Below are 24,758 nucleotides of genomic sequence, written 5' to 3' on the forward strand. Positions count from 1 at the left end.
AAAACATACATACTCACTCAGGGACAGAATTGTTTTATTAAAGAAAATCATGGTGGTTCCCATGTAATCCGTTTTGAAAATATGTTTGCCCAGCAGTATAGATTACTGCATTTGTCCCCAAGATTGTACTCATTAACATTTTGCACAAATTTTCGTCGTATGTACAATCCAAAATGCAATCACTGCTTGTAAGTCACTACTAGCTCTGTTAATGGAAAGTGTCATACAAGTTTGCATTGTATGAAAATAGCAATACAATAAAGTCAAATGTAAGCTTCCACGGCCAATACATACACTAAATCGCCTCGGTCACAGATGTTATGGAAGTTTCGAGTTTGATAGTGATCGAGGTTCATGCATATTCATGATGTGATTTTGTGTCTGACTTGCTGAGCATTTGATCACTCTAGGCGCTATATTTCTGATCAAATTTGTATTAATCTTGGCAAAGGGCCTAATAGCATCAATATATTGAACAGCTTTCATTACGAACAATATCACATACCAATGAGATAATCTTGCATCTTGTCGGCTTATGCATTCGAGAGACTATTTCTGGTCCAATTTTAATATGGGTTGGTAAGTAGACTAATAGTATCATGATGATGGATGACGTTTATTAGGAGTGACAATTCTGCATATTTATGTGGTAATCTTGCATCTGATTGGCTATTTCTACTTTGGTATTGGGTATTTAAAAGCTTTGACATCATTATCCGGGCAGACAAATTAGCGTTAAGACAATATTGGCTGTTACACCGGCAGCTGGATAAAACGGGGAAAATTCGAGGTCGGAGTTCAACCCTATCAACTTACCAAAGAAGGGTTCTGGTCTATGCAGATGTGGCATTTCTGATGCATCGACGTGGGAGTCTGAGGAAGAAAATTCAGAAAATCAGTTTTTATAACTAAAGTCGACTTTCAAAATGTACCCAAATAAGATGAAGATTGTAGTATTGTGTTGTGCAATCGTGATGTTAGTCAACTTATATTCAGTGCATTCATCCAGTCTTGAGAATGGTGAGTTCTTAAACTTTTTCTCTTTGTTCTACATTTACCTAACTTGCTTCTTGGCTCGTGAGATGTAACGATTAATGTTAGTTCCATGATATTCCGGATATATAAAACTTTTGACAGCTGAATAGTCGGACGTTCTGGTTGTCACGTTCTCGCTGTCTGATATTCCAAGTTGGAGTTCATGCCTAATCTAGTAATCACTATGCTTTTATTGATTTATATATAATTCTAGATTTATATGCCCCCCCCCCCCTTTAAATTATTTTTGAAATTAATGATGGCAGAAAACAGTTTGATACCAGTACACACCCATGAAATTAATTTATCAGGGACTCTGGTAATTTATGAACATGTCTGGGTAAAGATTGATGTTTTCGATGGGACCACACATAGCAAAAATCCAGTTTTAGCCAAGAAACAAAAATAAAATTGAGACGAAAGAAAATGGAGTTTTAGTAATATTAACAATTGCATGTTTTTGTTTCAACACACATAGACAGTGTGGCAGTCAGTTAGAGGTTATATATAAGACTACTTAGGAACCAACCTAGCTTTTTTGTCTTGTGTACATGCATGTATATGATGCGGAGGACATGGTTTTATGACAGCTATTATATGTTTTCTCCTTTCCTTGTATTTTGTATGCTTTATGTCTACACATTCAAAGATTAAGCCAGTGCCTTACTTTGCACACAATTGCATATTGATAAATTGGTATGTTTGCAAGTCAGTTTCTTTCAAAATAGTAAAGGTTGTGTCCTGGATCTGTATTTGGTAAAATAAAGTATGGTGGATAGAATAATAGAATGGAAAGATAGTTTGGATTAGTTCGTCTTTGAAGTTGCTTAAATCATTGTTTAGCTTCCTGCACAAACATTATTGAACTGAAGTAGACTAGAATATAGGTAATCACCAGGATGGACAGTAAAAGAATACATTCTTTATTTATTGAGCCAAATAGTCATTGACAAACATATAAATTAAAATAATAAACTAAATTGTTTCTAAATACAACTTAATAAAGAATCATAGAAATATGTTATTAAACATTTTGATAAAAAAGGAAGGAATCTAATAAGATGGTCAAAAATTATGAGTAATACATTTGTCCCATGAAGGTAGTAATAAATAATACCAAACAGTACCCATTTGCAAAATTCCAAGTTCACTCCATTGATTATATAGACCCATAGAAATTAGTTAATTTAGAAATAAACATGGGTCACACATAAACCTATTTCATTATCAAGCTTTATGGCCATGGTCCCAACCACAACATTTATTTGGATTGCTCCAGCTTGAATCACTACCCCAAACCAGAATTGGATTTGGGACAATTGATTCAACATTTTCCCTCCTTCATAGCTGTTTTGGTGATAGATACAGCACTCTTTATGGTTTATGATTGAATCTTTTATTCCTTACATTTTCATTCTTTATGTATCAACCATGTGCTCTTGATTAGTGTCTCAGCAAATTATAATCTGTATAAAATTTCTGACAACTAATACAATTTGATAGCCTTATGCTATCTTATGTGATGGGTGCAATCTATTGGGCAAGCCAGCATGAGGTTGACTGTGGACAGAGTGAATCATGGGTATTAATCCCAATCCATGCAGCTTTTCAGGGTTACCTAATGGCCAGAGGATATGCTCATAGTAATGCTTTATCATACACAACATTAACAAACTAAGGGGGGCCCCGAGTAGTCTAAAGCACTCTCCATTACGGATCACTGCCATCTCACCTGTCTGCGTGGGTTCGAGTCTCGGATTCAGCCAATGTGGGTATGTGAGAAAGCTTGCCAGTAGCTTCTCGTGGGTCGGTGGTTCTTTCCAGGGTTTTCCTGGGTTCTTCCTTCACCATTAATACTGGCCACCATATATAGCCTATCGTGTGCTGAAAAATGGCATTAAACCCTACAACAACAACAACAACAACAACAAGCTAAGGAGCAGTTTCCAGGAACACATCTTTACTTAAAATACTTGCTTATAAGTAAAGTACAGACTGCACAAACCCAGATCTGCCATTGCATACTATGCTGGAAAATCTGTGTCTCACTAGTTTGCAGTGAATACTTTGCAGAATAACCAATGTATACCCTGAAATGCTGGTGCACTATTCAGTGACAGGGTCTATTTTGTTGCAGTTGGATTCAAGTTATATTCAAGTATATATAGTTATCACAATAACTTTAATCAACAGCTTTGGACTGTCTTTGGTTAGACTGTACCGGTAATATGCTTAGATTGTACCTGTAGTTACTTTCAGTTCCTTTTACATGATGTTTTTGAAAAGTGTAATTTATTATATTTATGATTATGCCTATTATTTATTTTTTTACAATCAAGGCAGGCAATTTAGCGTATCACAAATAGATTGGTAACTTGCACGATTTATTCATATGAAGATCTTTTGGCTTAAAGAGCAAAAAATATTTAAATTGGTGTAAGCATAATATACGTATCAGTGGAAAAGCTAATAATAATTCTGAATGTGAATTAAAATGCCTATTTTGAGGAAATTATTTAAAAAATCTAATTTATGGAGAAATGAAGTAAATAGTTTGATTAATCATAAAACTTGATTTAGTAATTGTTATCAGTTTCATAAGAATTGTGTTAGACAATTTTTTAGTTCGATATTCAAAATGATTTTTTGGGGCAGTTGGCACACATTTATGAAAATGCTCAAATTGAGTATACACTAAAACTCAAATAAGTTTATTGTTTATTGGACTGACTAATCATTAAATTTGTACAAAATAAATAAATATTTGACATCATTCAGGAACTAAATAAACTGTATTTTCTTAGTACATGAATCAGTTTGTTTATTTGTTAATATCAAGAGCTGAGTTTGTGTGAGTGCTCAGGTTGAGAAATTTTGTGAATTTCCAGGCCTGATTTTGCAGTCATATTGCATGGTAGACTCACGCTTTTTACAAATTTGTCTACTGAGAGGGGGAGGTAACAAAATTTGTTTGTTAATTGTACAGATATGCTCTGTGTAAATTCTTGATTGCTGTCTCTCCCCCCCCCCCCCGACATACTTGCACACACACATTGTTAAACTTTTGGAGATACTACTGTTGGGTATAATCTCTACATCACAAACATGCATAATTATATTTTCCACATTTGTCAGTGATATATTTCTTTTCTTTGTAGGTTTACTTATAGTTACTGTAGCAACAGATGAAACGGATGGCTTTCTTCGATATGTGCGGTCTACCAAAAAGTACGACTTAGATCTAAAGGTGAGAATACTTTTAAATTAATAGCAACTTAATGAATAGCCTTTGAGGTGCTATCATTGGAATCACATATCCTTATATCTCCCATGCCATTGGGACAGAATTAAAATAAGACAGTACATGTACTTTGATATTTGCAGTGTTCAACTTCTAAAATAATGTGCTCGATCAGAGCACACCTCCCCACTGCTATGTACCCTACACTGGCTATCCATTCGATCCAGAATCGAACACAAAATTTGTTCTCTGTGCTACGTTTCACTGTCGGACTCTAGTCCAACATACCTATCCGACCTCACCCATGTTTACACACCAGCAAGATACTTATGCTCCTCTTCTGACAGTCGTATACTCATTATTCCCACTATGAAAACAAAGTCATATGGACAGCGTTCTTTTGCATACCAAGGCCCAGCAACGTGGAATGAATTGCCCACTGAACTTAGACGCAAAGACACAGTGATCACATTCAAGAGGGCTCTCAAAATTCACTTATTTCAACTGCAATAACAAACTTAAAGACCTAATGTTTCCTACCTGAAATATTCTCAGCATATTTTTTATTTTTTAATGTTTTTCTAATTTCATGGTGTTTGTTTTTGTAATAATATTATATGATTTTTATCTTATAGGTGTTGTCTAATGTTGTAAAGTGCTTAGAGCTTCTAAAGATTAGGCACTATACAAAGTCCTCATTATTTATTATTATATAATGTTGTCAACTTCTGTGCTTATGTGTGTTTATATCATTATGCTTGGTTTGAATCATTCTGAAGGTAAAACAATTTTGCACCAAGCACTCCTGCTCCTTTGACTTTTAGGAAGAAGCTGAGTGGTGACACAGTGGAAGATGCATTCTTGACCACTTTAGCTTGAGTGGTGACACATAGGAAATTGTATTTTTGGCCACTTTAACTGTATGGTGAAACAGAGGATGCATTCTTCTGCATTTAGCTGAATGGTGAATTTGAATAACACTTGGTGATGAATGTTAAGCCAAGGGGTGAGGTGTGTAATTAGTCAAGGTCTAATGTTTTTAGTCTTAACGGGTCTGCACCTGAATGCAGGTTTGATCCTTAATTGGTACCATACTTTGCATCCCATTCTTTAGTTTGTAAGAATTTTTTCCACATTAGATCAAAGTTATAAAACATCAGCAGCTATTTACAAACCTCACTCTTATCATATTTCACGGCCAAACGTTTTAAAACTGCAATACATTCAAAACACTACAGGGGTTGTTTCTCCCATCCCACCCCACTTCCCTCACACACAAAGCAGGGTTGTTTTTCCCATGACCACATACACAATATAATGGTTGTTTCTCTCATGCACACAAAAAAGTTAGAAATATCATGACTCATAACCTGTACAATTAGGATGGATTTAGTTTGGTGACAAGCACAGTGAAGATAGATAAGTTGATGAGGTATGTGCTAAGAACTTCATATGGAATTTCCTGTTTAGATTGTTTGACAGCGTGTAGGATAGTTGAATGTATTACATACATTCCTATTCAGATTGTTTGACTGTATGTAGGATAGTTGAATGTATTACAGCCATCACATTGCTAACATTTCACTTCCATGATCAGTAAAATACACCTTGATATTTTTGGTAACACTGACACTGTTTTTAGGAAATTCATATAATGTATTTAAATTGTTGTATATAGCACTCCCTAATTATAATGCTGTCCATGGCAGTCATGAATTATACCACCTTATATGAGATTGTCTTATAAAGAAGACATTATATGTATATGCAAAATATAATCTCAAAAGACGTGTATACAGCACTCACTCAATATAATCTCAAAAGACACAGTTATGTATATGTGGTACTCATTTACAAAATAAACACTGCAGATAAAATAAAATAAAAATTATTTATGTAAATACATAATTTATTGAGTACTGAATATACATATACATATGATTTAAATGCAGTAGAACCTGTCTTGAGAGACCACATCTTGAGAATATGGTCTTTCAAGACAGGTGGTCTTTTATGAGAGTGGTCTTAAATGACAGGTTTTAGTATTTTACATCATGAAATTCAATCGATGACCATACCTGCCTTTTAGCTGGAAATCAGTTATAATGAAGGGTACTGTGTTGTGTGAGTACTGCATGTACATACAAATAAGTGTCATTAATTTGAGTATATGTCTTTGATATTGTAATGAGTGAATACTATGTGTACATATAAATTATTATGCCTTATGATATTATGAGAGTACTATGTGTACATATAAATGTGTATGGCTTTTGATATTGTAATGAGTATAATATATACATATAAATAAGTGTTTTTTGATATTGTAATGAGTGGGTGCTGTTGGTACCTATATGTGCATTTTGATATTGTAATGAGTATAATATATACATATAAATAAGTGTCTTTTGATATTGTAATGAGTGAGTAATTTACATACATATAAATAAGTGTCTTTTGAGATTTTATTGAGTGAGTACTGTATATACGTATAATGTCTTTTGATTTTAGTTTTAGTGAGTAATGTATATACAATTAAATTAAGTGTATGCATTTTGATGTTAAGTGAATAATATGTAAGAAGTACTGAAAAGTTCGTAGAACTCCATTCCTTTGCTAGCTCTTCTGTATTTATTCTTTGTAAAATATGCATGTAATGTCTTGAATTAATGAAATTTAGGAACATGTAAGTGTGTCTCCCTGAGTGTTCTGTTTTAATATATTGATATTTGCTGATTTTTCTTAGGTTCCAATTTTTTAAACAAATTATGTAGCAAATGGACCAGCTGAATTTATATGATAAAGTTAAAAGTACTTATGAAGAAAGTGAAGCTTTTTGATCAATTTTCCTCACAGAGGTCGTTTGTTTTTCACAAGAAATTAAAAGATGAACAAATTTGACATCTTTAATCATACTCTAAGATACTAACAGTTGAAATGCTAGTGTCCTTAAATAATAACAATTTAAACCAATGCAACCAGTTATAAAAAAATATATAATGACTTTTGCTCAATATGCATAATTACTGTGGATATTGTCTAATTTGTCCAGAGCAATTTTAGTTTTAAAAATATCATTGTATTTAGAAATTAGTAATGAACCATATTTAGTAACTTGTAAATAAACAGTACTGGTAGTGAGCTCCATTCCAGTCTGTAAAATAAATCAAAGCATCAGTTTAATCACTTAAAACAATTTGTTGAGAAAACTTTTTCATGTGATGCATATTGTATATAATAAATATGAACCGCGATGTTATATTCAAGCACCCGCATGCAGTTGATTACTCAAATCTTCTACTGTTTTTGCAGGTGTATGGACTTGGGGAAGCGTGGCAGGGGGGAGATGTGGCAAACTCGGCTGGAGGAGGTTATAAAATTAATCTCCTGAAGGCAGGACTGACTGAGTATGCAGGACGGGACGATCTGATCATTATGTTTACTGACAGGTTGGTAAAAAAAAACATATGCTGGTCACATTAATATCACATTGTGACGATCTGATCATTATGTTTACTGACAGGTTGGTAAAAAACATATGCTGGTCACATTAATATCACATTGTGACGATCTGATTATTATGTTTACTGACAGGTTGGTAAAAAACATATGCTGGTCACGTTAATATCCTATTGTGTTGATCTGATCATTATGTTTACTGACAGGTTGGTAAAAAACATATGCTGGTCACGTTAATATCCTATTGTGTTTGCACTAGCAATCACCAAAATCTAGGCGCTCAGCATTAAGAATTAAGAGGTTAGTGTTAGGGTGGGTCTGCCTGATGTCATGACAATGTGACTGGCTGGGACATCATGCTACATGTCTGTGGCATGATGCCCCAGTGCTAGACATCACTATAAACTGCCACACTGCAGACATCATAGCAATATGACTGAAAAATTGTTCAAGCTACGTTAAAAATCCTAATCACACACATGCATTTGGCAACTGCTGAGTAGATTCTGGTGCCAACCTAGCTCTTGCTAGCAAAATAAAATATTACAGGATGCGATAAACACAGCCTAAACATATTTTTGGGCAACTATTTAATAATGATAACTTTCTTTTGATAATAAAGTGTTCTTTTTTTAAAAATTTGACCGTCCCTCTTATCTTACATGAAAAATGCTGTAATATGTTTCAGATATTTATTTTTTTCATGTCTGATTTCAAGGACTGCAAGGTAAGTACAAGTAATGGCAGAGTGAAGACATACTGATTGTCCTGCAAGGGTTCATCAGTGTACAGTTTTATGGAACCTGTGTACTCTTCTGAGTTGATAATGAAGTGGTCTCTTGCTTTAAAGTACCTCAGTTTATTTCAGTACCTCATGTAACACTGTTATGATCATGGATACCATTTTGGGGATAATGGTAGATTCGGTGTTTACGTATTCCAGTACCTCATTCAACACTGGTGTGTTCATTATTTTGAGGATAATGGTAGTTACAATGTTCATTGGGCTTCATTATATTCCAGTACCTCATGTAACACTGGTGTAGTCTTGGGTCCCATTTTGGGGATAATGGTAGATAGGATGTTCAACCTTCTTCAGTATATTCCAGTACCTCATGTAACACTGGTGTAGTCTTGGGTCCCATTTTGGGGATAATGGTAGATAGGATGTTCAACCTTCTTCAGTATATTCCAGTACTTCATGTAACACTGGTGTAGTCTTGGGTCCCATTTTGGGGATAATGGTAGATAGGATGTTCAACCTTCTTCAGTATATTCCAGTACTTCATGTAACACTGGTGTAGTCTTGGGTCCCATTTTGGGGATAATGGTAGATAGGATGTTCAACCTTCTTCAGTATATTCCAGTACTTCATGTAACACTGGTGTAGTCTTGGGTCCCATTTTGGGGATAATGGTAGATAGGATGTTCAACCTTCTTCAGTATATTCCAGTACTTCATGTAACACTGGTGTAGTCTTGGGTCCCATTTTGGGGATAATGGTTAATATGAAGGATTAGGCAATGATACTTGTAAAATTTTACATTTTATTGTCTCCCATGAGTAACATTATATTTTGGGTGTAGTGTAATTTGATATGTTTATTACAGACAGCTTGGTAAAATTATACAACCTTTAGACCAGTATGGAACAGATCATATTTGCACAACTTTTTCATGAATGTATTAACAGATAGAACAATCATGAATTTGCTGTCCATCTTGATGGCTTGAAAAAGTTTGGTACTTTATAAATAGTTTCAATATTTTTATACATTATTGCTTTGTTATAACAGTGTGTACAACACTGTCTTTTTAGCATGCTTATTTTTAAAGCTTTTCTATTGTTTTCTTTTTAATTTTCAGTTATGATGTAGTTTTTACAAATGGAGCATCAGAGATACTGGAGAAGTTCAGAAAGATGGATGCCAGGGTTGTTTTTGCTGCTGAAGGTTTCTGTTGGCCAGATAAAAGTCTAGCGGTAAGATGTGTGTTCATAAGCCAATGAATCAGCCTCTCACCTGTGACGATATTGATTGACGGTTATGGGGATGCTATTGCCTTTCATTAAAATCTGCAACCAATTTTGGTGTGCATTTTATACACTTACCAGTATTTCTCATGTGTGTGGAGCTGAAGGGTTCTTTTGGTGACATGTACATTATATTTCTTTAGCAAATCCTGTGTTTGGTGACCTGTAACCCCACATGAAATAACACAATCTTTTATCCTGTGGTACTAGATATGGCTGTTACCAATTACCAGTATGTGTGAGTGCAATGTGCAGGTTTGTTCCAGAAAGATCTGTGCAGCAAAATTGCACATTTTAGTGAACAGGTGACATCAGACCAACATATCATCCATCAGTATCAGTTCAGATTTGGGTGTTGGGGATTTATCGGACAATTATGTCCATAGTCTGTTGCTTTGCTTCATTTAATTTGCAATTGTAGGTACATTGTTCTCATTATTATACACATCTTAAGGCAGAGTACACAACTTTTATGATTCTGCCCATCCATATCTTTGCATGCTTCCTGTTTCGTTTCAGAACAAAACTCATTTCTCCATCATCTACCATCACCAAATTTTGTAAGTAGATTCCTTTTGGATTAGGAAGAATCTGATTAGATTTGGGTGCAAGGTCCAAGATTAAGGTCACTTGGACTGAAAGAAGGATAGATGTTTCCATTTCGATTTATATAGCAGTGACCAAACATTGTTAGTACCTTTACATATGCAATAAGGAAGAATACCCACTATGCATTTTTATCGTCTTTATTTGAATCAGTGTTTGAGGTTGGTACATCAGGGCAATTCCATGTCTGCAAAGGCTGTTTTGAAAATAATCACCATAATTTACATGATACAATCAGTAACACCTATCCATTTTCATTGTGCAAAATGTTGGTAGGTTTTCAGTTAACATAATAAACAGATCATTTTACCAAGAAAGGGAACTTGTTAACTGCTGTGATTGTGATTGGCAGACATTTTTTACTACTGCAGTCTCAGCTATCCATCAGCAGAATCATTTGTCATCTTGTAAATGGATCTGAGTTAATGTTGACTTCTGCTCCACATGTGCATTTTGCAAGATAATGTTTGCACTGCAGCTGGAAAATAGGAGTAAGTGATGCCAAATTGATGTCCATAATGCACATGTAGAATGGTATATTATGCAGTTGATCTCAGTATAGATTGTTGGTATCTTATGCAGTTGATCTCAGAATAGATTGTTGGTATCTTATGCAGTTGATCTCAGTATAGATTGTTGGTATCTTATGCAGTTGATCTCAGAATAGATTGTTGGTATCTTATGCAGTTGATCTCAGTATAGATTTGTGGTATCTTATGCAGTTGATCTCAGTATAGATTTGTGGTATCTTATGCTGTTGATCTCAGTATAGATTTGTGGCATCTTATGCAGTTGATCTCAGTATAGATTTGTGGTATCTTATGCTGTTGATCTCAGTATAGATTTGTGATAGCATCATGTTGAGCATTTGTTAATGCCATGAAGAGTTTCAGGCAAAGTCCTTCTGCACTTAGTGCCATTAAGTAATTAGCACCCTCTGTGTCAGTTCCTTAACCACTCTAGCTTCTGTTCATCATAGAGAATTACTTTTCAGAGCCTGATAAAAGTGGAACATAAAATTTATTTGTCATAAAAGGTTCAAAACTTTCAAGGTTATCTGGATGAAACTATCCAAGTTATTCCAAATGTCAAGGTCATAGTGTTGTTGTACGTTCATATTTAGCAATTATGAAGCTTGCAGACAATATCGCGCTGATTTGTGTTAGTTTGTTTTTCTTAGCAACTCTGACAGATAAAAAGATCATTGGTATTAATGAAGCAGTATACTGAAAAAAATACCACTACATCATTAAATATTTTTTATTATTTAATAAATTCCAGTTGCAAACAAATTGTTTATTGTTGGAGAAAATATTTCAAATATGAATGGAGGAATGATCCAACACTTGTTATTTATATAAGGGACCTTGAAAATCCTTGAAAAATGAATTGTCCCTCAAGGCCTTGAAAACACCTTGAAAATTCAAAATATTTTCTGGGTACCTTGAAAAGCCTTGATTTTCTTGAAACCAAAAGATTTAATATATAGTTTTACAGAATTGTATAAAAAAGAAAAGGGAATAAAATAATAAAAACAAAGTTTCTAAGTTTGTGCTGGAACAGAAACTTTTCCACAGCTGGCCACTGCACCATTGCAAATTTTGAACTTCCGATTGTGTGAAGCATGGATGTAGCAGTGTTTGAAATTTGAATCATTCACTTCAACATGGCTGGCTGCCGAATCCAACTTCGGTGGCTAGATGAAGAAAAATAAAAAGTTCGGATTATGAGATTTTTTTCAGAGAGCTTTGCAAAATGCATATTATGCCAGAAGGATATTGATTCGCGTGCAATGGGAGAGAGTGCTCCACGGTCACATGCAGCTGAAAAGAAACTCAAGCTCTTGTAATGACGCTTAATACAGGCAAAACAAGAAACCTTCAGCATGAAATCATTTTTGAGGTATGTCTGTGAACAAAGAGATTAATGTTATAAAATAGAAACTGTTTATAGTCTTAATTATGAATTAGTTCAGTCCGGTTCTATTTTGGGATAGAGTAGAAATAGGACAGATGATAATTAAAATGAACATGATAAATCTAAAAATATATAATACGGCTGAGAGAAATATTAATATATCAAATATGAAATAGTTTAAAATATCCATATGCTGTTTTTAAATAAGCAATAATAGAAAAATCTTTTGTTTTGTTTAATGGGATGAGCGAAGAATAAAGAAAGGTACTGAAAAAAGACATTGAGACAACATCAGCTGCTGCTGATGACTATGCATTGAAAGCAAGAGATCCATAGGAAAATTTCTTTTATCACGACATCAACATAATTTGTGGAAAAGTGGAAAGGACAGAATCGCTTGACTTGGAGCTCTTGAAAAACAGCTTAATGACCAGCTACAAGAACTGAAAAATTCACACATATTTTGGATTTTGTAAATAGTGTAGTGTAGTCAAAGTAAAATGAAAATTTGTTCAGTGACTACATTATTCTAATGCCCAGATGTAGGATGTTTAATATTAATGGGAAAGATATCAATGATCATACTATTGACTTCATGTTTTATTTTTTTGTTATTTTTTTTTGTGCAAGAAATGTTTCTCATATGGAGTAATAGTAAGTGTTAACTTGTGTTTACGTACAGTTTCATGTATGTATCCTTTAAAATTAATGTAATAATGCACCTTGAAAAAACACGATTTTGAACCTTGGAAAACCTTGAGAAAAAAAACCTTGAAAATTTTGAATGAAATATGCTACTAACCCTGCTTCTGTTTCCTGCTTGGATGGACATAAAGGAGAAATTATTAGAAGAGTACCCACATATGTTAAGATTTTACTGATCAAACTATTTTCCTCTTGCTAGGACAGTCTAAATAGAAATTACAGCTTGTGGACAAAAATGCAGCTTTCAATTGTTTTCACATTTTCTATAAATCAATAAGAATGACAAGAATCAAAATTGCAATGAATGCTACTAGTAGTATTACAAAAAAGTATAATGTATTTGTGGTTTACGTATTGCATCATCCCCCAAGCCCCCCCCCCCACCAGCTCACTATTTGGTAACCATGTATGATTGAACCCAACTTTTGTAATGTTAAAATCTTACCATCTAATCCGTCCAAGGTTGTGAGACTTTAATTCAGTTGTGAAGCCCGTTCTTTATTTCTTACACTCTTTCATTGGGGAAATCATGTAATCAGCATTAGTATATAAGTATCACAATTGTTGAAACCAATCTCTGATCTATCTCCATAGTCAGATCAGCATGGTGTTAGTGTTGTTTTTTAAGGTGGTGTGTCTATTTTGCATTTGAATTTGCTGAACTTCAAAATGTCATATGTAGCCTTTTTAGCTGGTTTTGTAAAAGACTGGTACATCAAACACACCTTACTAGTTGACTGCATTAAGGTAAGCAGGTACACAAGATAATGTCTCCATGCTTATGTCAGCACAAAGACAAACACATCAATGGTCTTGCACTACATTTAGGTAAGCAGGTACACAAGATAATGGCTCCATGCTTATGTCAGCACAAAGGCCAACACCACATCAGGGGTCTTGCACTACATTCAGGTAAGCAGGTACACAAGATAATGGATCCATGCTTATGTCAGCACAAAGGCAAACACCACATCATGGGTCTTGCACTACATTCAGGTAAGCAGGTACACAAGATAATGGCTACGTGAATGTGTATCATGGCTTGTCTTAATTATACAAGAAAGGTAAGAGTAAGTGTCATTGAGTAATCACGCTTTGAATCAGGTGCCAGGGTGTTTATCAGGTGAATCAGGTGCCAGGGTGTTTATTTCACAGAATAATTTTCTAAAAATATCAGGAAATATAAGTGTAGCATCACTATTGCATAGCATAATGGTGGGTTCTAAAGCGTTGCAGATTAAATGATAGTTTAGCTAATCTCCTACAGTACAAGGCCCTGTGGAGACCGCTGCAGAATTTGTTAAACCTCTGTTGATACAAGTTATAGCAACCTTCAGGAAGGGCAGGTTACGCCTGAGGTAGAGCAGTGTCTTGCCTAAGTGTTGGCAGATTGTAGCAGCCTCCTAAAACAAGATAGGGAAAACACATTTTCAGATATCGCATTCAATAGTTATAAAATTTAATAAAGTCAGAATTCTCATATCTTTCACTGAAGCAGATTGGTACCTAAATGAACCAGAATATTGATCTGAATTACAGATCTGTTACATTCATTGATAAAAAGAGAGCAAAGGTAAAGCATCAAACAAATAAGCAAAAGTCATGTAAGGTTTGCATCTTTGTCTGAATTAATTTGACAATTTATACGCATTCTCTTTATCTGCAGGAAAAATACCCAGTAGTGACAGCCAATGAAAAAAGATTTTTGAACTCTGGTGGTAAGTATAACAGAATCTGATTCTACTGATATTAACATTATGATTTTCTTTAGACACTTTCATTCCTTTTTATAATGATTATGTTGAACAGATAATGTGTTTGTAATGTCGCTGATTAACCAAGTGCCAAAGTTAGAAGGAACACACCTGTATCTGACAAATGAGGCCAGTATGTTTGATGGAGGAAGATCCCAAGAGAACCCCATAATGAACCACCAACACATGTGAAACTACTGGCAAGCTTTTCCATAAACCAGCATTGACTGAGCCAAGAATTTAACCCTTGGTCAATCATGGCCCCAAAAACTTAAGGTGTTGTAACCATCCATTACCTATAGATACAATGGGAATTTTAATCTATGTATTTGTTTTTACAATTAATCATTTTAAAATTTTCATCAGTGATGTGTCCCACAGGCTTGCCCAAGACAAAAAACTGATTAGGTTACAAGATGATTGTGTTGACTTTTGAGTGCAAGTTATTGTTGGTTTTGTTTACATGTATGCTCAAACCTGTCTGCAGGAAACAAAGTTTCTCTTTCCCCCTAGCCTCCTAACAACCATCAATGACTTAACTAAACCTGCTGTCAACAGAGAATCGGTGCAAGACTTCTACATTTGTGTCAGGCATGGAACAGTTTTTATTCACACATATAATAGATGATCCACATAATCTTGAAATGATTTCAGGTTATGTTTATCCAGTCTCCTGTCCTTTTAGGTTTCCTTTTTAGTGGTAGAGATCCCAACAGATGCTATTAATCAGATATCTGTGAAGGAGATCACTGCATTGCTGTCTTAAGTGTTTATCTAGACTCCTTTGTAGAATGAGTAGTGTTACCAGATGCAGCCATTTGCAATAAAATAAGTTTTTGACTCCTTAGCTTTCAACCATTTCTAAAGGTCTTCATCAGAGGAATGACATCTGGAGTGTTGTCACATGATGTTGATAATGTGACAAAAACCCTCTGTACAGAGTTCCAATCCGGAATCACGGTGGGAGTTCCAATCTGGAATCATGGTTAAAGAACCTTAAAATGCTGGTGCAAAAAAATAAACCTGAAGAATCCAATTTGAACAAATTGTACATTGATAGTCAAAACTGGTTGGTCGGTTTTTCAGACAGGAATTTATCAGAAACAGAAATCAACATGCTAATGGAGGTATTGAATTATGCAATAACGTCAAAATATATTATGGTTAAGGAAATTTTGACATCCATGGAACTGGTAGGCTACCATGTGTCCAGTCCTGAAGTTCAGAGCCTTAAAAGAGTAAATATAGAAATAAGTTCATTGACACTTTAAAGACATGGGAGAAAAGACAATAACATTGATAAAACATTGTACAACTGTAATTTATCTCACCAGTGAGAAGGCACAAAGTTTTTTTTTTTTACTCCCCAAGGTACATAAGATAAACACACCCTTGTGTCCTATTGTATCAGGTATTGGTTTTGTTTACTTATTCTATGTCAAAATACCTGGCAGAAGTGTGGGGTCCTTGGGTTGGTCATCACACATAAAAAATAATGCATATTTTATCCTGAAAATTAACGATTTGGAAGTCACTCCCAAAAATATCAGTATCCTGTGATGTGAGACCCTTGTTACCAGCAATTCCTGTTATTACCAGCATACCTGTTGACAAAGCCTTGATAGTCATTCGAAATAGACTCTCAAAAGATACAGGGTGGAACAACCACACTACCTTGGTGCTGAAAAAGATAATTGCTCTCTTAAAATGGGTCTTGAACACTATTTTGTCTGGGTTTTGAACGATGCATATCTTGTCAGGGTCTTGAACACAGGGAGAATTTTATCAACATAATTTTTGGACGGCAATAGGCTCACCATTGTCTCCTGTTATGGCAAATTTGTATGTTGAAGATTTGGAACAAAGTGCTCTTTCCACTGCCGCCCATCCTCCGGATGTGTGTTTTTTTTTATATCTGCTTGACCTAATGATAGTGGTCATCTGGGAAATCCCAATGAAATTCAGCTGGTTCAAACAACTGCTTTGCTGGTGTTTCATCTAAGACAGCCATGTTCTTCATGCTTGGCTTTTGTCCGGAGAGTATTGCATTCGAACTGAGTTACTAGGTACAATGTTGAGTTATGAAGAGAATCTCATGAGCAAGAAATCCCTCCACCTTGAAGACTTACAAGAGGAAGAGGCAAGTTAACCAGAGACTTGTGTAGAGACAAAAAACCTCATCCTAGTCAATGCTTCTATATGTATCTCACACCTAGCTAACTTTTTCTCATTGCTACTGTTATGATGATAATACATACTCCATGATTTCAGGCATTATGGTAGTGTGAATATACCTATGACGTGAACATATCAGACTTGACCTGAATGGACCTAAATTACTTGACCTGAATGGACCTAAATTATTCACATTGTTTCCAGTGTGGAATCTTTCTTGAGACTTGAATTGGATCAAGTCAGATACATTGGAGCCCTTAGCCAGAACCTCATTAAAGCTGCTATCTTACAAGACGTGTTGAACTATCTCCAGTACAGATCAGATGGTTGCATGGTCCTAAAGACAACCCGGTTTCATAGCTATGAGCAGGCAATCAAAAAGTTGTCATCCATTCTCCATCAGTATGTTGAAAAAGTGCAGCAATCCAAGACCAGGTTCATATTCTTAAGCATTACTTGAAATGCATAGGGAAGATCCCATTCTCTTCTTGCAGTTAAGGCAGAAAAATGTATAACCTCTAAATCCCTAGCATTGTGACTGAAGTGGGTGGGGTACATTTGGCACATTCCAAATTATCACAGGATCAGACATGCTCATGTCCTGAGGATTTTCCATACCAAGCTATCTTATCAAGTCTCATGTTCAACCATGTTTCAGACTGATCTATAGCAGTGGCTACCATGTACATGCAACATTTTTTAAAATCTCCAATAGCTAGCATGGCAGAAAACAGAATTTAATCTGGTGAGTCCAGTTTGATTTGATATGCATAGTCTCCTTATGGGTGTGGTCTTATCACTTTCAGTAGATTGAACCAGAGTTTGGTGTTTGCCAAGTACGGGAATGTCACCTTTTTCTCATTTTTTGAGTGCTATTGTTATATGTTACCTTGTTGTTGGTCATCCTGTCTTCATGTTAGGAGAGTGATTTATTTTTATTATAGGAAATTCAGCCTTAAAGCATGCTGAATGGTGGATTCTTCTGTATTAACTCCTCCTATACCCCTTACATTAATCTGATTGGGAAATGCATTTGATGGAGATTGTAAGCTTTTAGTCAGTTATGTTTGTCAGACAATGGTCAACTGTCACATTACTGTTAAACCTCCCCACAAAAGTTAGCCTCATCAGCTTAAACTGACTACCAACCATTTAATGTTTAGTAACCTTTTAGTGGCAAGGGGAGGTAAAAAAGTGTGTATCCTTTGTCTTTATGGTATTTAGATTGGAAAGGATTTTGGATTGCTGAATGTGAGAGGAAGTGGATGTTAGTGTGATAAGGTAAGTATTCTCGGGGAAGGATAAGTTACAAAATAATTAACTTTTTCTAATTCAGGTTCTCTGCAGGCTCACTGGCAAAATGTTACTAACAATTCTTTAAATATGTAGGTCAGAAAATATCATGGTTTGCTGGAACATCAGGTATTAGATCACATGAAGTAAATCTGGTATATAAAAACAGAAAGGGGAAGAAAACAAACTAAATAGATTGATAGTTTTAATCCAATCCACATTGGTGGGAAGCAAGGCATAGCAGTCAATCTTTTGGTAGGATAGATGAAGGTGGCAACAGTTGAAAGGTTTGGTTCTTATTTTTCCTTTGCATATATTTCCTAAATCCATTGATAAATTCTCATCATACGCTGAATTAAATATTTTGTAGCTAGGACAATTCATCTGCCCTCTGGATCTTTGGGTTGATCTCACAGTACTAGAAAATTTGTGTTATGATTTTAGTTTTTCATTTGCTTATATTTCGTAAAACCCTTACTCTCTTAATGGTGCAGCCTTTTGATATTTGGGTCAGTGCTATGTATTTAATAGGAGTACTTCAACCATTGTCTTGGCATGCAGACTTGGAATGGAAAAGTGTGGAAATGATGAGTCTTTTTGGTGTAATAGGTTATGGGAGACCTACATCTTTAACTATAACTAAAATGCAGAAGAAAGAACAAGTTCATCAAAAACTAAAATAAGTTTAGATGAGTAAGTGTTTAAGAAATTTAGTAATATTTAATTTGTGAGGATTTGGTTTAGCTCAGATGGCACAGCCACTTAAGGTATTTTCATTTAAATAAAGTGGCTTATGTTGACTTTCTAAATCTATTCTCCAGGATTTATGGGCTACGCTAAAGATATATATGAAATCACCCACTATCGTTCAGTCACTAACACTGATGATGACCAGCTGTATTATACTAACATCTTCGTGGATCCAGAACTGCGGGTAAGTCTACATTGAATTCATTAGTTCTGTTATACTGAGCATGAGTCTAGAGGAGACCTTATGCTGTATTCTGGTGTCATTGACTATTCTATGATGCAGGATTTGTGCTAATTTAGAACACATTGTGCCGAAAAATCAACTTAATGTCAGAAAAGTCCTACATGTCTTTATTTCATCATTCAGTCCCTCTCTCATTCAGAAAATTATCTCCCATCTTTCAAATTGAGGGTGAATTTTCTCCATAATGTATAGTTCTGGAATAGACCATGCATTGGTGATTACAGTTGTCAACAGTGGTATGTTTTATCAGTTTCCCGAACATTGTTGTTTAATTAGTCATTAAACTGCATTTGTGCTGACGTCTATCGTAAGTCCTTGTTACAACCATTAATGTTTCAGTAACTTTGTAAATCTTGTGTGTTTAGGTTTGTTTCCTAGATACTCTGAGTTGTGTACCATGCTATAATAAAAAAATGTCTGATAAGGAATTCCATGGCCTATTGGAATAGAATGTTTTCATCATATGGTAATTAGGATCCTACGAGGTTTGTCAGATATTAAGTTCTTATGAAACTTGATTTTTGTACATCGAATTAATACACCGTCATGTCTAAAGTAGGTCAGTCTATGTTGTTTTGTGAAAAATTATATTTTTGTCAGTGCTTTAGTCCTTGGGGACATCATTCGGTAATAGGGGAAGACATCCTATTGGATGTTTTAATTTGTTGTTTGTATCAACCATGAAATGCATAGAAATGTAAATGTCTTTATTATTTCTTTGTTTGACAGTTAAAACTTTTACTGAACATTTCACTGACATATGGAATTAAAAGGTATTATACTATCCTGAATTCTCCTGAAAGGGTCCTAATGTGTGATTGAAAAACTTTAGGAATATCCAGACTCCCTTCCCAAAAATAAAAATGATTCCCAGGTTTGTGATTTTTAAATTTTCATTTTATTTTTTACTTTTTTCTATGACACTTACTGTCAGAATCATTGCAAGCTAGGCATGTTAAAAGCATAATCTGAGTTAATACATTGAGGACTTTAGTGGTACAGTCATAGTCTGAGGTATTATGTTGAGAAATTTAGTGGTACAGTCATAAATCTGAGGTATTGTGCTGAGACAATTACTGGTACACTCATAATCTGAGGTAATATGTTGAGAAATTTAGTGGTAAAATCATAATCTGAGGTATTATGTTGAGACAATTACCAGTACACTCATAATCTGAGGTAATATGTTGAGAAATTTAGTGGTAAAATCATAATCTGAGGTATTATGTTGAGACAATTACCAGTACACTCATAATCTGAGGTAATATGTTGAGAAATTTAGTGGTAAAATCATAATCTGAGGTAACATTTTGATAAATTTAGTGAACCATGCCCAGGTTCATAGGTTATAAAAACGTTTTTGTGCTCGAATGTGGACTTGGTTCAAACTTCTGAAGTCATAACTTTTAGTTTAGTCTAAATTTAAGAACTAGAAATCTTTTGTAACCTGGGGTGAATCACAGTTCAGAGCTCTTTGATTTAGGCCTTGTCACGGCTTGTATTATTCTTTAGCAGCTTTGAAATATTTTGTATGTTTTCAGGGCATGTAGTGGATATTGAGGATCCATGTTTCTGACTTCTCAGTGGATCCACTGACCACTACATTTCTTGAACTGTTACTTGCAAAGATATTTAAATAATTGTTTCACATAAAAATGAATCCATGAATGAGCTTGTAAAATGTATTAGTATAACTGAACATGTAAAACATGTTCTTAAATGCTGACACAATTTACTAGCTTGTATCAATCAGACTACTTAGTAGGAACTTATTGTTAGACACAAATTAAACAATGAAAAAAGCAGTGTTCATGAAAATTGTAATGATGTTGCAAGTTTTCAGTTTATAAATTTGTAATGAGTTTTGAATTATCGAAAGATGTATAATGGTATAAAATGCCTAATTCTTGCAGAAAATATTCAGTTGATTTAGTTCCTTGTAGATTTAAATTATTAGTCAATAAGCAGTACCTTTACTTTTAATTGCATGCACTTTACCTATATTTAAATTACTGTTACTGATGTGGGTTTAGATTTCATGCAGTTTTAGTAAACTTCATTGTTAATCAAAACAATTGATAATAATTTAATATAATCATTGACCAAAGAAATGTGACTAAGAAATTTTTTAAAAATCTGACTTAACAGTTTCTCATCAAACTTACAGGAAAAGTGGAAAATTAAGTTGGACACCAGGGCAGAAATTTTCCAGAACCTGAATGGAGCTCTTGGTAAGTTGCTTGTTATTAGAATCCTTTTGTTCCTTTGTGTTAATATTCATGCATTGAAGACATGACATCTCTGATACATGTGCCAAGTGTGGAATATATTACTAGGTATTGGACCTAAGTGGAAATTTAGTAGATATTATATATACAAGTGGAATGTTGTTAGATATTAACCTTAATGGAAATTTAGTAGGTATTGCATATACAAGTGGAATGTTGTTAGATAGTAACCTTAATGGAAATTTAGTAGGTGTTGCATATACAAGTGGAATATTTTATTACATATTGGACCTAAGTGGACATTTTGTAGGTAGTGTACATATAAGTGGAATGTTGGTAGCTGTGCACTAAGTGGAATGATTTAGGTGTTACAATTGAGTGAAATGTCATTATTAGGTATGCACATAATTAGAATATTATTAGGTATGCACATAATTAGAATATTATTAGGTATGCACATAATTAGAATATTATTAGGTATGCATATAATTAGAATATTATTAGGTATGCACATAATTAGAATATTATTAGGTATGCACATAAGAAGAATGCTATTAGGTATTGTACAATAGTGGGATATTATTAGGCATTGTAAAAAAATGTGCAATGTTATTAGGTGTTGTACAAAGTGCAATGTTATTAGGTGTTGTACAAAGTGCAATGTTATTAGGTGTTGTACAAAGTGCAATGTTATTAGATATTGTTCAAAGTGGAATGTTATCAGGTGTTGTACAGAGTGGAATGTTATTATAGTCTGACTCTACATCCCCGTTTGTTTGTACCCCGTACTGATTTCAAAGACGAGAACGTTTAATGTGATAAAAAGTGCACAGAAGTCATTTGAATCATTGATTTATAGTTTCTAACCTGACTGTGACCAGAATGACACTAATGCTGGCATCCCCTGCACCATTTCATGCATGACAGACTTTCCATCGTAACAATGTGCCATATGTACATCTGTAGTCGTGATACACCCCTTTGCTGAAAATGGACATGTCCAGAAACTGAAAATGGATCCAAGCATGCCCGTCTGTTACACTGAAAACTTCTGTTAAGCATGAAACGCACATAAGATGACGGTGTTAGAGCCACTCTACTCAGTCAGGTTAGAAACTATAAATCATTGAATGAATTGACTAAGTTCCATGCACTTTTTATCACATTAAAGGTTTCCATTATTTAAATCAGTAGGGGGTACAAACAAACAGGTTTGTATTGTCAGACTATAGGTATTGTACAGAAGTGGAATGTATGCATTGTACATAAATGGAATGTTGAGTATGTGCCTTTTTTCATCAAAGTTTCAGCTTTACATTGTCAGAAATATTATGACCTGATAATGAAATTAATATTTCTATCTATGGAATTAATATTTATCAAGTCATTTCAGCATGTATTCACACTATGGCTAGGTATCTGGTTATTTATAGAAGTTGTATATTTTTCAGGGGAGTTAACTCTAAAATTCAAGGGTTCTACAAGCTACATATACAATGTTATCTCAGGAACAACACCTGTTGTTTTCCATGGCAATGGTCCTGTAAAGGTATAGTAATTCATTCGTTTGTTGAAAAATTCTTATTGTATATTATCTTACCTTAATAATGGATCATAATGTTAAACTCATTTGATTTTCTGTTATTTGCCACCAAGCCCATTACACCACTCCCTCGATAACTCGCGAACCCACTTATAACACAGTGTCAGGCATGGATCCCATTTTAAAACCCAAAAATACCCCAAAAATGTATCCCTATTTGTTGAACTTTTGAAGAAAATCAAAATTGGTAACTGAGACTTTGATGTATCGCTCGCTTTATCATTGACAACGGAAGCTAGGACCTGGAAATTGTAATCAACACAATAAAATATCAAATTTAAAAATAACTCATACAATTTTTTACAATTTCTTTCCAAACGACATTCCAAGTACACTGCAATTAACGATATGTAAGGAAATTTTGATCAATGAAAATGTCACTTATGCTGAGTGCAGGCAGTACTTAATAAATAAATACAAATTAAATAAAAATATTATCAATCAAAATTTGTGTTCTAGTTCAGTCTTTTAGTTCCTTTTAAATGTAATCATCATAAGTGCAATGTGTCCTCTTGTAACAAAACGTAAAATGCGTCAATCTACCGTAACAGCTATATCCACAAGTGTTTCTCTGAGAACCTAATTAAGTGCTGACCGTGCTTTGATAACTGACTTGCAGAAGTATTTGTTGTATTGTTGCACTGAATTAAAGGCTGGCCTCCTTTACATTATCATGTTAATTATGTCTTTTGAATTTAAAAGAAAAGGATGTGGAATAAAATAAAATTTATTTGCACAAAAATCGGACTCACTTAAAATCTAGCGACCTCGGTCGTATGTTAGGTGAACTCACTTCTTTTGATCAATCGAACACTGTAATAAATGTTATTATGTATGTAACAGAAACTACCTTAAATTAACCGACTCTTTCATAACTGTGATAACAAGGCAGCAAAGCGAAATGAATGCTTCGTAAAATAAAGAGCATGATTTCACAGATATGGACCATTGTGGGCAAGCGAGTTTCAGAGAATTCTTGAGAAAAAAAAGAATCTTGTTTGGTGGTGTATCAACAATTAATCTAGTCCCCAAATTGTGGACTACTGATTTGGCAAGATACTAATAAATACCAATACGGGAACCAGACTCATCAGGAAAACAAAAAGCAGTGACGTAATACACAGATTTTTTGCGTACACGTGATGTTTGTTCAAACCAGTTGGAACTATCTTTCATATGTTGGATATTTTGAGAGAAAAAATGTTATTTAAAGAGAATAACGAACAACTTCTTTTGAAAAAGCGCATTATTAAAAATTATTTTCAACGTGATTGTAAAATGAGGATTCAGTCAAAGCGAGTTGTGATTTTAATCTTTTTAAATTTAATGTAAATTATGAATAAAAAGGAATATAGCAAGGAAATCAGTGCAAAGAAAGGTTTTTAAAAAGTATAATATTTTCAGGACATGTCATTAAACATGTATATTTCAATTTTTGGGGGGAGGGGGAACATACAGTATGTAACATTCATATTTCAGTTTACCATTGTTGATGGATTTGGTTCAAATTGGTCAAGTTGTTTTGAGAAATTAGTTAAAATGCTAATCGGGTAAAATGTAGACGTTTCTTCTAAACACTTTCTTTAGAACCTGCAAAGGGATTTTGATGAGGGTAAACAATACATTTCCATTATAAAAATAATGAGTTAAATTCCCCAAAGGAAATTAACAACAAGCATGCAAACATTTCTTCTACACATGATATCTACTAACTCAC

The 24,758-nt window shown here is 34.3% G+C and overlaps 1 protein-coding gene across 2 annotated transcripts in view; it reads left to right on the forward strand.

Moving 5' to 3' along the window:
- Positions 1–724: 724 nt before the first annotated feature.
- The window catches only part of LOC149781781 (procollagen-lysine,2-oxoglutarate 5-dioxygenase 2-like), a 62,034-nt gene continuing 38,000 nt past the window's right edge, over positions 725–24,758 (forward strand). The window contains exons 1-8 of one of the 2 annotated variants that reach the window (XM_089935930.1): positions 725–1,020; positions 4,194–4,282; positions 7,589–7,725; positions 9,601–9,715; positions 14,661–14,712; positions 19,038–19,150; positions 21,378–21,441; positions 22,890–22,987. In XM_089935930.1, the coding sequence (XP_089792056.1) occupies positions 927–1,020; positions 4,194–4,282; positions 7,589–7,725; positions 9,601–9,715; positions 14,661–14,712; positions 19,038–19,150; positions 21,378–21,441; positions 22,890–22,987 (762 nt within the window). In that variant the 5' untranslated portion in view covers positions 725–926. Of the gene's footprint in view, positions 1,021–4,193; positions 4,283–7,588; positions 7,726–7,921; positions 7,942–9,600; positions 9,716–14,660; positions 14,713–19,037; positions 19,151–21,377; positions 21,442–22,889; positions 22,988–24,758 lie in introns of those variants that run through there. The other variant, XM_089935931.1, reaches the window with a different exon arrangement.

Source organism: Sinohyriopsis cumingii, chromosome 15 (assembly GCF_028554795.1).
Source record: "Sinohyriopsis cumingii isolate HCF-2022 chromosome 15, ASM2855479v2, whole genome shotgun sequence".
NCBI classification, from domain to species: domain Eukaryota; kingdom Metazoa; phylum Mollusca; class Bivalvia; order Unionida; family Unionidae; genus Sinohyriopsis; species Sinohyriopsis cumingii.